The 15,051-nt window shown below is 41.6% G+C and overlaps 1 protein-coding gene across 1 annotated transcript in view; it reads left to right on the forward strand.

Annotated features, from left to right (window-relative positions):
- Nucleotides 1–15,051, forward strand: part of dcc (DCC netrin 1 receptor) — a 990,886-nt gene that overhangs the window by 952,217 nt on the left and 23,618 nt on the right. The window contains exons 25-28 of the mRNA XM_060825544.1: nt 6,061–6,177; nt 10,393–10,542; nt 11,003–11,008; nt 12,553–12,771. Coding sequence (XP_060681527.1) covers nt 6,061–6,177; nt 10,393–10,542; nt 11,003–11,008; nt 12,553–12,771 — 492 coding nt within the window. The remainder of the gene's footprint in view (nt 1–6,060; nt 6,178–10,392; nt 10,543–11,002; nt 11,009–12,552; nt 12,772–15,051) is intronic.

The raw sequence follows: 15,051 nt of genomic DNA on the forward strand, positions 1-15,051 counted from the left end.
TACATTGCTCATAGTGTTAGGTTCATCAGTCAGAGGGAAATAGGTCTGGGTGGGCTACTCTTTGGAGGGTCGGTGTGGACTTGTTTGGCCAAAGGATCTGTTTCCACACTGTAGGGAATCTAATCTAACAAATAGACATTTCCGGAAAAGCTTAACAGGTTTGGCAGCATCTATGGAGAGAAATGAAAGTTAATGTTTTGGGTCCATTGACCCCTCATCAGAACTGATGGTAGTTAGAAAAATATCAGTTTGTATGCAGAGGGTAGGGGGGGAGGGAGGTAAGGAGTAAACAATAAATGGGGATAGAGTCCAAAGAGAGAGAACAGTTGAATAGACAAAGGAGTGGATAACAATCTGGCTAGGAGGGTGAATAACTGTTAATGGAAATTGTTACTGACTGACAATGGGTTGTGCGGTATTAGCAGAATAAGTGATCACAAGGCCTGGTGTATGTGGGGGTGAGAGTAAGGACATGGGAGACCTCAAAGCCAAAGCTGTTAAACTTGATATTGAGTTCAGAAGGCTGCAGGGTCCCCAAGCAAAACATGAGGTGCTGTTCTCCAGCTTGCGCTGACCTTCACTAGAGCACGGTGGCACGTGGGCGGCACGGTGGCACAGTGGTTAGCACTGCTGCCTCACAGCGCCAGAGACCCGGGTTCAATTCCCGCCTCAGGCAACTGTCTGAGTGGAGTTTGCACAATCTCCCCGTGGCTGCATGGGTTTCCTCCGGGTGCTCCAGTTTCTTCCCACAGTCCAAAAATGTGTAAGTTAGGTGAATCGGCCATGCTAAATTGCCAGTAGAGTTGGGTGGAGGGGTAAGTGTAGTGGAATGGGTCTGGGTGGGTTGCTCTTCGGAGGGTCGGTGTGGACTTGTTGGGCTGAAGGGCTTGTTTCCACACTGTAAGAAATCTAATCTAATCACTGCAGCAAGCCTGAGACTTGCCAGGGAACAGGGTGATGTGTTAAAGTGGCAGGCAGCTGGAAGTTGAGGGTATTTTTTCAGACTGAGTGTAGGCGTTCTGCAAAACAGTCACCCATTCTATGCTTTGATCCCCCAATATAGAGGAGACCATTGGTAAAGGTGGCAATTTCCTTCCTTAAAGGACATTAATATTTTCATAGTCCTCATTAGATTCTGGTTTCCAGATTATTATTGAATTGAAATTCCACCATCTGCCATGGTAGGATTTGAACTCAGGTCCCCAGAACATTACCTGCATCTTTAATAGTCTCATGATGATACCACTAGGCTATTGTGTACTCTATTGGAATGTAGCTGATGTAACCACTCTACTTAAAAATGGAGTTGGAGAGAAAATAGGGAATTATAGACCAGTGAGCCTGATATCAATAGTAAGGAAGGTGGTGGAGTCCATAGAATTATATAATAGAGCCTTAGAAAATAGTGGTGGAATCAGACACAGTCAGCATGGATTTACAAAAGGAAAATCATGCTTGACAAATCTACTGGAATTTGTCAAGGATGTATGTATAGAGTTGATTGGGATAGCCTTTGAATGCTGGTTCCTTGGACTTTCAGACAGCTTTTGACAAAGTCTCACATAAGAGATTATTTTGTAAACTTAAATTGTATGGGTTTGAGATGGATAAGAAATTGATTGGCAGACACAAAATGAAGAGTAGGAATAAATGGGTCTTTTTCTGAATGGCAGGAAGTGACTAATAGGTACTGTAGGGATCTGCACTAGGATCCCAGCTATTCACAACATATGTTAATGATTTAGATGAGGCAACTAAATGTATGTCTCAAAATTTGCAGATGACACAAAGCTGGACGGAAGGGCTATCCATGAGGATGATATGCAGAGATGTTATAGTGTGATTTGGTCAGCCTGAGTGAGTGGGCAAATGCATGGCAAGTGCAGTATAATGTGGATAAATATGGGCTTATCCTCTATTATGGCAAAAATATGAAGGCAGATTATTATTTAAATGGCTGTAAATTAAGAGAGGGGGATATTCAGTGAAACCTGGGTGTCCATATGCACCAGTCACTGAAGGAGCTGGTGCAGCAGGCAGAAAATATTGTGAGCAGTTTTGGTTCCCTTATTTGAGGAAGGATGTTCTTGCTCATGAGGGATTCCCGAGATGGCAGGACTGACATATGAGGAGAGATTGAGTCAGTCAGGAATGTATTCACTATAGTTAGAAGAATGAGGAGATATCTCATAAATAGTTATAAACTTCTAATAGGATTAGACAGGTTAGATACAGGAAGAATGTTTCCAATGGTGGAGGAGTTCAGAACCAGGGGTCATAGTTTAAAGATAAACCTTTTAAGACTGAGATGAGGAGAAATTTCTTCTCCCAGGGAAAGGTGAGCCTGTGAAATTCACTGTCACAGAAAGTAGCTGAGACTAAAACATTAAGTGTTTCCATGAAGGAGGTAGTTTTAGCTCTGTGGCTAAAGGGATCAAGGGAAATGGTGGAATTCAGATACTGAGCTTAATGATCAACCATGGTCATTGAATCCCTACAGTGTGGAAGCAGGCCATTCAGTCCAACAAGTCCATGCCAATCCTCAGAAAAGCATCCCATTCATAACCTGCAGCTCTGCATTTCTCATAGCTAACCCATTAAGGCTATACATCCCTGGATACTTTGGGTAATTTAGCATGGCCAATCCACCTAACCTGCACCTCTTTGGACTGTGCGGGGAAACTGGAACATCTGGAGGAAACCCATACAGATCCATGGAGAAAGTGCAAATTCCACAGAGACAGTCGCCCACAGGTAGAATTGAACCCAAGTCCCTGGTGCTGTGAGGTAGCAGTGATAACCACTGAGTTACTGTGCTGCCCTATCATAGTGATCATATTGAGCAGGCTCAAGGAGTCACATGGCCTGTTCCTGCTTCTGTCTTCTTTGTTTCTATTGTAGATATATATTTTATTGTCACCCAGAATATCTCATTTGTGTCAGAACTATTCTGCTCAAAGCCAATCATGGGAGAACCAATCCATTTATCTTTCAGGACAGTTTACGGCTAGTGTTCAGAGACTGGCTACCTTCAGGAGCCTCTGTTGCAGCAAGCTAAGTTGGCCTGGACATTGTGCAAGAGAAGTGAAGCCAGGGCACCATGGAGCTGTTGAAGGAGCTTTAGTGAGTTATTGCAGCCCATCTTGTATATGGTACACACTGCTGCCAATGATGGAGGGACAGGGTTTTTAAGATGATGGATGAGATCAAATAGGTAATGTTGTCAAGGTGTCTGGCTTCTTGAGTGATCTGCACCTATCCAGGCAAGTGGAAAATATTCTAACACACTCCTTAGTTGTGCTTTGTAGATCATGGCAAGGCTTTGGCAAATCAGGTGGTGAGTTCCTGAATTCCCAATTTATGATTTGCTCTTGTAAACAGTATTTATATGACTGACAGAATAAAGTTTCTTCTCAATGTAAATGTAGGGATATTGCTGATGGGAGAGTTAGTAATGGTAATGCCATTGATCATCAAGGAAGGATGGTTACATTCTCTCTAGTATTCATAGCTCAAAATTATGAGACTTACTGGGTGTCAGCCCGAGCTCAAATGTTGTCCAGGTATTGCTTCCTGCAGGCACAAACGTCTTCACTTCTAATCATGTATGGAGGAAAGGCCAATAATGAAGCAGTTAAAAATGGAGGGTGGTGGATGGGCCTTGGGCACTACTCCAAGGACTTCCTACAGAAATTCCCTAGGGTTGAAATGATTTGCCTCCAAGAACAAGAACAATAACAACCATTTCCATTGTGCTGGGCATGACTCCAAACACAGGATAGCCTGATTCCCATTAACCTGTCTTGGTTGAATAAAGTCATGTGATGATATCTCACATCACCACAGCACATGTTTAGTTTTGAGCTGCTGGACATTTAGTGCATAATGTAATGGGGGGCGATCTCAGAGAGAAGACAGAATTGCATCTCCATGGGGATTTGTCATTGGTGACTTCTCCCAAAACTGTCATGAGTAGATGTCTCTGCAGTGGGTAAATCGATGAGAACTAAATAGTTTAAATTCCTTCTTGTTGGTTTTGAAACCACATGCTAAGACTCAGTCTGACAAGTATGGCCTACAGGACTTGGTCTACATGGACAGTAATGGTGCTACCAAGTCACATTTGATAGTGGACCTTGAAGTCTATGTCCTTCCTGCTTTTGGTGCTTCTTCAGAGGGGTGTACCATATAGAAGATCACAACATAATCAATGAATAATCTGGTAGTTTCATGATCATCATGACTGATATGTCTTTTTATTCCAGATTTGCTGAATCAATTGAATGTGAATTCCCCAGCTGCTGTGCTGGGATTTGAATTCATGCCTTCAGAGCAGTACTAGATGGCTGTAATGCTGATGGTTGAGTTATCGAGAACCTTTGACAATTTCTGCCCAACAGCCAGTCAGCCAGAAACAGAGTAATGGAATAATGAGGGCCTGTTGTTAAATTTTATTTAAATTTGACAATATATCTTGGCTTTTCTGCATTTCTTTCCTGCAGACATGCTGCTTTGCTCACCACCTGCCACTCCATCCATATTGGGACCAGTAGTTCTAAAAGAAAATAATTATGAAAGAAAACTTAAAAGTTTTCCTGCACCTTTAGCCACCTTGAATCAAGACTTGCTGTCAATAAAGTTGTTGTGCTATGTAGCTGAGGGCCATTGATTTGCAGTGATTGAATAAACTCATTTTTGTCTCAATAAATGCCATTCTGGTATTTTTATCAGTGTTTTTTCTGATTGAATTCCATATCTCTATCCATTTGTCTCTGAAAACTGTAAAATGGTGGCCTTCAGATTAGACGCATACTTCTTAATGTGTCTATTTAACTGATATCTCTCACTAGTTTTAAAGCTGGGAATACAGATACTAAATATTTAGAGTTAGATATCTCACTATTGGAGAATTTATCCTGTCTTTTATATCTCACTGTTATCCAAGCAACAGTCATTCAATAAAAAGAGGAATGTTGCTTAGCAACATTTTAATGCTGCCTGACCTCCAAATAACTTGCTTTGTTGGGGAGCTGTGAATTAATGTCCATCTCAAACTTTGCAGATAAGGGGTCAAGTGTAATAGAGTGAAATAGAGTTGGAGATTAAAGGCTGCAATTCTTGTCTCTTTGTCAGGTTTAGACTGCAGAATCAGGATGAGCAGCAATGAGCTAATCTAGCCTAACCCTACTAACCCTAATCCTCAGCTTCATAGTTCAATTCCTCTTTAGTTATAATGGAGCCAACGTCTGTGCTCATCAAGTGTAAATAGTTTCATCTGAACCATATTTGGCATGATTCCCTGAGTAGGCGAAAGTGAGGACTGCAAATGCTAGACTATCAGAGTCAAGATTAGAGTGCTGCTGGAAAAGCACAGCAGGTCAGGCAGCATCCGAGGAGTAGGGAAATTGACGTTTTGGAAGGAGCCCTTAATCAGGAATCAAGATTCCTGCCTGAAACGTAAATTTTCCTGCTCCTCAGGTGCTGCCTGACCTGCTGTGCTTTTTCAGCAGCACTCTAATCTTGATTCTGATAGTCCAGCATCTACATTTCTCACTTTCGCCTATGATTCCCTGAGTACCTCTGGGCAGCTTCCTCCAATCCAGAGTCACATTCAAACCCATTCTGGATGTAAGGGAAGAAAGGCAGAGAAAGCATGTTCAGCCCATGAGAAAGATTGGTCGTCCAGAACAAAGAAGAGGAATACTGATGTATTTTGCTCCTTCAAATTCAGTTTTACATCTATAATGACAGCACACTTTCTGGACTCTGGTATTTATTAGTGTTATGTTGAAGTAATGATGGTCATAGACATTAGGAATTGTTCTACACTTTGGCAGTGCAAAGGAAAGATCCTAGGATTTAATGTAAGAGGATGAATACAAGAACAGCATTTTCTATTTAGTGGGGCAGATTCCACTTTCGGTGTAAACATTGGAATTTCTAGCATGCAAAGTGAACACAGAAATTAGTTGTTATTGTTATATGAGCGTAGCATTTTGAATCTTAGAGATAATTCAGTACAAACTCAATGGTAGCAGCATTTGATTATCTTGTTCAAAGGTCATGATCCTGATGAAGTTGAAAGCAGCATGTCCACACTCGAACGTTCTCTAGGAGCACGAAGGGGAACACGACCAAAACTGATGATTCCCATGGATTCACAGCCCACCAATCCAAGTGAGTAACTTTGGTATTTTGCAATTTCACCTATTTGAGATTCAAATAATGTAAAATGATGCAGATTCGTATAAAATAGACAGAGCCCATGGGCTAACTAGCCTGGCGCTGACATTTTGCCTATTTTATTAAATACATGTTTTATATTTCTCGGGGGTGGGAGAGGGAGCAGTGCCTTCCACTGGGAATTGGGAGATAAAGGAGCTGGAAGCTAATTTTTTTGCTTTTAAAGAAAGAATGAGACACTGTATTCGTCCAAATGTTGGTGACTGCCTTACTTTACAGCTGAAGAATCAAGCATTCTCTCAGCTGAACTTTGCATAATGGTCGATAAATGAAATCCCTGAGGTCGAAAGAAATTTAAATTTGAAAATACAGATGAGCATTTTGTCCTAGGCTCTTGTTTTCTGAATCATCACAACATGATCAAACAACCAAAGCAAATCAAACGATGAAGTGATCATGACCTTTACAGCTTAACAGCAGGAAATGTTCGAAAAGGCCGTCATCACCTTTTTCTGAAATTTAAATCAGATGATATTCTGAAGCAATTGCTTTTATTCCACTGATACACCTTCACTCAAGTAATGTTGCATTCAAACACAAGAACACTTGGAAAGTGGATGATAAATGGATGATTAAGCTGAGTGGCATAGGGAACGAAACTGTCTCATGAATTAATCAGTATTCTTCACAGAACTCATCTCAAGATGCATATTTGGGGTAGACTGGAGGAAATGTTATTTTATACCTAGCTCAGAGTTATATATTCCAGGAGTGCTTGGTGCTCATACGAATAGAAGTGTAACAACATGAGAGATATATAAGATTAACAAATACTGTTGAATCCATCTGGAAGTTTACAACTCACAGCAAAGATAAATCCAAGTGAGGAAGAGAGGGATGAACCAAAATGGTTAACCTGGACGTTTAAGGATAGCATGAAAATTGAAAAAAAATTCCCATCTGCCAAAGATTAGTGATAAACCAGAACACTGGGAGAGATTTAAAAACTAAAAAAAAGACCAAAACAGAAGAGGAAGAACAAAGAACTAAGAAGATGTACAACACAGGATGGCTCTCTAAACTAAAAATCTGCTCACCTCGACACAGTCCCTATCCCTCTATTCCCATCCCAATCATATCTCTGTCAGGATGCCTCTTAAACACTGCTATTGTATCTGTTTCCAACACCTCCTCTGGCAGCACATTCCAGGCAACTCTGCATAAAAAAACTCGCCTCTCAGACCTCCTTTAAAATTTTGCCCTTTCACATTTAAACGTATGCCCTCTAATAATTGACATTCCTACCGAGGAAAAAAAAAACCTCAGATATTCCATTCTATCCATGCCTTTCATAATTTCGGAAAGAAGATAACATTTGACGGCAGATTTGTAAGTTATATCAAGATGGACCATGGAAGCTTCTTTAAACATATAAAAAATGAAGATAGAAGCCAACGTGACCATCGACCCTTAAAGACCAAGGCTGGGATAAAAATAATGGGGAATCAAGAAGTGGCAAAGGAATTGAATAAATAGTTTGCATCAGTCTTCATTGTGAAATACACGAATAGCATTTCAATGTTGCTAAATAATCAAAAGGCAAAGGGAGGAAAGGAAAAGAATACAATAACTACCACTAGAGAAAAAAATGCTAGGGAAACGAACAGGGTTAAAGACCAATAAGTCTCTAGGACCTGATGAGTTACATCTGGGATATTAAAGGATGTACCAACAGGATGCACTGTTAGTAATCCTTCAGGAATCCTTAGATTCTGGAAAACTACTGGAGAATTAGAAGACTGCTGATGTTATGCCCTTATTTGAAAAGGGAAGAAGACAAAAAAATGGTAATCATTGACTAATTAGCTTCATACCTTTTTTTTTGGAAAACGTTAGAGTCAGTTGTGAAGGAAATAACAACCGAGCCCCAGTCAGCTTAGTAGCTGGTGGATTCTGGATTTTAGAGATCACCACTGAATGGTGTGAGGCCTGAATGGTGTGGGATCCAACAGCAAGAAGATAAATGTTTTGTTTTGGATCTCGCAGGGTTGGAGATGAAAGGAGAAGCGATCAGGGCATGAAAGGCAAAGGCAAGTGTGAGGCTTTCAATAGCTACACTCTTGCCACACTCTCCGTGCACCTGATTGGCCCCAGATTGGGGCAAGTATTGAATCCACATCCTGGCAGCCAGGTCACCCTGGTTTTTACTTTAGAAACTAGCCAGTTTTTCTGCTTGCCTGGAATATAGCTAGTCAGGGTGGTGGCGAATTGAGACCGTTAACTGACTATTAATTAGCTACTTAAAGGCCTCAAAGACCTGGATTGGGAATAAGAACAAAGAACAAAGAAAATTTACAGCTCAAGAACAGGCCTTTTGGCCCTCCAAGCCTGAGCCGATCCAAATCCACTGTCTAAACCTGTCACCCAATTCTTAAGAATCTGTATCCCTCTGGACCCCACCTACTCATGCATCTGTCCAGACGCATCTTAAATTAATCTACCATGCCTGCCTCTACCACCTCTGCTGGCAACGTGTTCCAGATGCCCAACACCCTCTGTGTGAAGTACATGCTGTGTGTATCCCCCTTAAACTTTCCACCTCCCACCTCTCGTTATTGAATCCTTCACGCTGGGAAAAAGCTTGTCTCTATCCACCCTGTCTCTATCCTTCATGATTTTGTAAACTTCAATCAGGTCCCCCCTCAATCTCCTTTTTTCTAATGAAAACATACCTAACCTGCTCAATCTCTCTTAATAGTGAGCACCTTCCATACCAGGCAACATCCTTGTAAACCTTCTCTGCACCCTCTCTGAAGCGTCCACATTCTTTTGGTAATGTGGCAACCAGAACTGTACACAGTATACTAAATGCGGCCGAACCAATGTCTTGTGCAATTTTAACATGACTTGCCAGCTCTTATACTCAATACCCCATCCAAAGAAGGCAAGTATACTCTATGCCTTCTTGACCACTCTATCCACCTGTGCAGCAACCTTCAGGGTACAATGGACCTGCACTTCCAGATCAATCTGCCCATCAACTTTTTCCAAGGCTCTTCCGTTCATTGTATAATTCGCTCTTGCCTAAATGCATCACCTCACAGTTGTCTGGATTGAAATCCATCCGCCACTTTTCCGCTCCAGTCTATCTATATCCTCCTGTAATCTTTGACAGTCCCTTATGCTTTCTGCTACTCCACCAATCTTCGTGTCATCTGCAAACTTGCTGATCATACCAACAGTGCCCTCTTCCAGATCACTTATGTATATCACAGACCTTCTTGCCTAGTGCTTAACTACTGAGGGAACAATAAAGGGTCTCTCTCCATTACCAACTTGTGAAATCATATCAAATTGCCTGAGAAACTCAGCAGGTCTGGGACTATCTGTGGACAACAGTAGTTCTGAAGAAGGGTCACTAGATCCAAAACTCTGCTTTCTCTCCACAGATGATGCCAGACCTGCTGGGTTTCTCTCACAATTTATGTTCTTTTGTTTCAGATTTCCAGCATCCATAGTTCCTTGTTGTTTCATTTGTCCTCCTTGCTAACTCTAGGGAAGGGAAAATTGTGTCTTTTGTATCTGTGATAATGTAAATGAGGTTGAGTGAAAGTTTGATTCATGACAACAATTCAGAAAACTGGCACAATTTTGGCAATTGCACCTGATTGTCAATTGTGCCCAGTGTAGAAAAGCTCCCATCGTTGTTTTCAATGGTATTCTCAGTTATTGCACAACACTGTGTCCATCCACCCAGAACTGCCTTTCCTTTGTTGTTCTTACTCAATATTACCTGGTGTTCAGTAAAATACGAACCCTGTTCCAATATACAGCAAATAAAATTACAAAAAGGTTTAACATTCCAAAAGTGTTAAGGCAGATGTGCTTCATGAGAGTGATGGGAACAGCTCATGTTTATAAAGCTGCTACCGTCCAACCTTCAAAGTTTCTTAGGCAATTCATTTGTCAGGAGACATTCTCCCTTGAGGGTCCTTCAGCAAAAACTGAAGGTGTTACCTTTTCTAATCAGCCTTAATAGAAATGCAATTTAATTTTAAATCTCATCTAATTGTATAAATGTAGCATAATTAGAAAACTAAAGTCACATTCAGCAATATTTCAAGTACTTTTCTCAAGGAAACATTTTTCAGTTTGTGGACAGTGTGACTGAACAATGACATGAGTTTTTAATTCACTTCATGTTTGCAGCTGTAGTAAGTGCGATTCCTGTTCCAACACTGGAGAGTGCCCAATATCCTGGCATCCTGCCATCTCCGACATGTGGATATCCTCACCCACAGTTTCCATTGCGTACCATGCCATTCCCCACACTGACTGTCGATCGTGGATTTGGATCAGGTAAAGATGCATTATTGATTGAACCTTTCTTTGAAATTGTACCATTTGTTGCACCTTACAGTCTTTCTATTCCTTCAAGGAATGTTGGTATTGCTGGTAAGGTCACAATTGTTGTCTATCCCCAGTTACTGTTCAAAAAAGTAGCTTGGTAGTCCATTGCAGAGAGACATTTAAGAGTCAACCACATTGCTATGGGTCTGGGGTCACTTGAGGCCACTCTAGGTGAGGTTGGCAGATTCACTTGCCTAAAGGAAAAGGCATTAATGAATTAGATAGGTTTTTATTTTCAAATTTTACTGATTGAATAGTAGCCAGCTGTAGAAGTGTGATTTGAACCAATACTCCCAGAGCATATTCCTGGGCCTCGAGGCTACAAGTCCAGTGATATTACCACTGCACCATACATGATCCCTGTTCTAAAGGAATGAGATAAAATTAATTGTTATCATCCTGCATTTAGGAAAAAGTGAGGACTGCAGATGCTGGAGCTCAGAGTCGAGAGTGTAGTGTTAGAAAAGCACAACAGGTCAGGCAGCACCCGAGGAGTAGGAGAATTGACATTTTGGGAATAAGCCCTTCATTAGGAATCATTCCTGATGAAGGGCTTATGTCTGAAACATCAATTCTCCTGCTCCCCGGATGCTGCCTGATCTGCTGTGCTTTTTGAGTACTATATCATCCTTCAGTTGACAAACGTCCTTTTCACAATCAACTACCCATTCAATTTTTATGTTGTCTGCAAATTTCCCAATAAGCCTCCCACATTTAGTTTGAAGTCATTGATACTACAAATTGCGATGACAGCAACTGCCCTTTACATCAAAGCTGTATTCAGCTGTCATGATTTCGAGATGTTGGTGTTGGACTGGGATGTACAAATTTAAAAATCACACAACACCAGGTTATAATCCAACAGGTTTAATTTGGAAGCACTAGCTTTTGGAGCGCCGCTCCTTCATCAGGTGGTTGTGGAGTCCCATTTGCCAGTATTTGACCCAAATCCCATGAAACCCTTCCTATTTATATCCCATTCCAGCCTCCACCACTTCCTCCGGCAGCTCATTCCATACACGCACCACCCTCTGCATCAAAAAGTTACTGCTTAGGTCCCTTTTATATCTTTCCCCTCTCACCTTAAACCTATGCCCTCTAGTTTGGACTCCACACTGGGGAGTTGTCTAGTTTGAAGATTGTCTCCCAGTATTATAAAGTTCACCCTCTTTTAGAACCTTTGCTCCCTTTCTATGCTTGTCTCTTTCCATAATGCTGCAAAACATTACGATCACTACATCAAAATGGTCACCCACTGGTCCTTCATCCAGCTGTCCAGCTTCATGCCCTAACATTAGAGTTGCAATCTCTCTCATTTTACATGCTGGCTAAAAAGATTTCTTGAATGGATTTCACAAATTTTTTGCCCTGTGTACCTTTCACACTGTTTGTATCCAAGTTGATAGCTGGGTAGTTGAAGTCCCCAACATTACAATCCTACTGGTTTTGCACTGTGATTAACACTACTGAGCTATACTCCATTTTTTCCATCCCCTCCTCTATCCTACCTGAAAACTCTACATCCAGTAATGAGGCTAGCATCTTTGACCTTTAAGCAAAGTTAAGCCAGAACAAAGTTGGAGTGAATTGGTAATCTGACTATGATTCCCACTTCTCGGAAAATCAGGCCCATGGTGCCACATGCCAATCATTTATTTGATCTCTTGGTAGCTCCAAAGGTATTGTAGCAATCCTTATTGTCCAGAGAGGTATATAAGATGGTGTTGTTAGTGAATCATTTTGAGATAGATTTGGGAATGTTCCAAAGGAATATTTATTTACTGTCGCTGAAAAGGAATGGGAGGGTATAGTGGTAACATTAGATAAAAGCTGTTGGACATGGTCCCCGTAGAAGATAATTGTCAGCATCGATCTGTTGAGGTAAATGGCCCATTTCTATGTTGTAGACTTGGTATAATGGAATATAACTCAATGTAACTGTTGTTTTCCTTCTCAAAGCCATAACAGAGGCTCAAACATCGCACCTTCAGCAGCCAGCCATGTTAAGCCAGACACAACCTGAGCATCCTTCAGGTGAGGAGGCTCCAAGCAGAACGATTCCTACAGCCTGCGTCCGACCCACTCATCCACTGCGCAGCTTCGCAAACCCTCTGTTACCTCCTCCTATGACCGCACTGGAGCCCAAAGTTCCTTACACACCTCTTCTTTCCCAACCAGGTAAGCAGCAATGAGCCGACCGTCCTGATTACTTTGTGTCAATTATAAAGTGATAATTTCCTTGACTGCCTTAAGAAAAGTGATTGGAACAATGCTCAAATTCTCAAATGCAAAAGGCATTTGAGTTTGAGCGTGACTGAATGATCTACTAATCAACTATAGCAGCAATCTTACAGAAAACTGCAATATTTTACGGATTCCATTGATAATTCAAGTATTAAAGAGCTGTGATTGTTTTCCATTAAACTGAGGAATAGTCAGATTAAACAACTCCCCCCCCCCCCACCCTGCCCCTCACCCCATGTTTGTTTAGTATTAGTTTTACAAGTGGGTTGTGTCATCAAAAAGACAGAAAAAAGGAAAATAAGAGCAATTCTGTTTAAATTTAGCACTCGTTAAACCACTGTTAATTGGATAGTAAAGCAAAAGCATATATAATGATGGTTGATTTGTGCAGTCTGATGCTTTGTCTGTGAAAGTGTGTACAGTGATTGAATGCATTGAATGCCATGAGCGGGTTATGTTTAAATATGTTTTGTTCCCTGAGGATAATAAAAAAGAATAATTGAAATGCCAAAGCAAAATATGGTAGATGCTGAAAAATAAGATCAGAAAGTGGTGAAAATATGCAATAGATCGACCAACATTGATGGATGGAGAAAGAGAGTTAGTGTTTCAGATCTTGTTCATTTTCATTCAGATTACCTGAATGGTCACTGAACCAAAACATTAACTTGTCCTTTCACCACAGATGTAGCTGAACTGTTGAGTATTTCTGTTTTTATTTTATTAGAAAGCGCAGTTCTCATGATCATCTCCATGACATTGAGAATATCTAGGCAGAGATTGGAGAAAAGAAGATTCTGGTTGGGGTCACTTAATAGCAACCCAACATGGCAGGGATTTTTTTTACTGCTGAAGTGGAGATCTGCAGGAGGTGAAGGAGAAAATATGTAACCTGCTCACATTAGGGTCGGGGTAAGCCCTTTGCAAGGCAGTGGAACTGGATAAGCACGGTGATCAATGCTGGATGAACTAGATCCAATTCCACAGGAAGACTAATGGCCTCACAACAGTGTTCAAGGTCAGAGAATGTATCATTCAGTGCCACATCCTCCCACCTGCACCATAAACTCAACAGTGTTTTGTGGACCAAACCCCCATCACTCACCTACAATCACCATCTATCAGAATTAGCACTGCAGCAAACCTCACACCTTTGTCTCACAACTTGCACACACAGCCAGCTACTCAGTTGTGACAACCAGATCATCCAAGTGCATTTTCATTCTGCATTTATGTACTTTGCTGTCTCCTACAGAACAACTTGGCAGAGTAACTGTGTTGAAAATGTGTTGCTGGAAACGCGCAGCAGGTCAGGCAGCATCCAAGGAGCAGGAGAATTGATGTTTAGGGCATGAGCCGTTCTTCAGGAATCCTTCAGCCCTTCCTGAAGAAGGTCTCGTGCCCGAAACGTCGATTCGCCTGCTCCTTGGATGCTGCCTGATCTCCTGCGCTTTTCCAGCAACACATTTTCAGCTCTGATCTCCAGCATCTGCAGTCCTCTCTTTCTCCTAGAGTAACTGAGTTGAGAAGGAACTGCTTCAACCAATGGTTGTGAATCTGTGGAATTCCCTGCCCAGTGAAGCAGTTGAGGCTACCTTGTTTTTAAGGCAAAGATTGATAGATTTTTGAACAGTAAACGAATTAAGGGTAAATAGAGATAGGTCCATGAAAATATCAGTCATGAATACCTACTCCTGCTCTTATTTCTTATGTCCTTATGTAATCAGGAGTAGCAGAACTACATTACATGAAGCAAGCAGTGCCAGAGACACAGGTTCAATTCCCGCCTCAGGCAACTGTCTGTGTGGAGTTTGCACGTTCTCCACGTGTCTGCATGGGTTTCCTCCGGGTGCTCCGGTTTCCTCCCACAGTCCAAAATGTGCAGGTTAGGTGAATTGCCCAGGCTAAATTGCCTGTAGTGTTAGGTGAAGGGTAAATGTAGGGGAATAGGTCTGGGTGGGTTGCTCTTCGAGGTTGGTGTGGACTTGTTGTAAGTAATCTAATCTAAAAAAAGCAGTGGTATGTCCTTTTCCAATTGAGGAGACAATGGTTGCCCTCATTGGAAGAGCCAATTGCGGAGGTCAAAGTCGGCAGTGGGCTGAAGCAATCAAAGATCACACCATCCTCATCCCAAACCCATTGTTTTCATGTTCTAACCACTCTGTCATCCCAACAGCAATTCTGATTTACCAGCTGCTGAGGACTCTGTGATCA

This window comes from Hemiscyllium ocellatum, chromosome 1, assembly GCF_020745735.1.
Source record: "Hemiscyllium ocellatum isolate sHemOce1 chromosome 1, sHemOce1.pat.X.cur, whole genome shotgun sequence".
NCBI classification, from domain to species: domain Eukaryota; kingdom Metazoa; phylum Chordata; class Chondrichthyes; order Orectolobiformes; family Hemiscylliidae; genus Hemiscyllium; species Hemiscyllium ocellatum.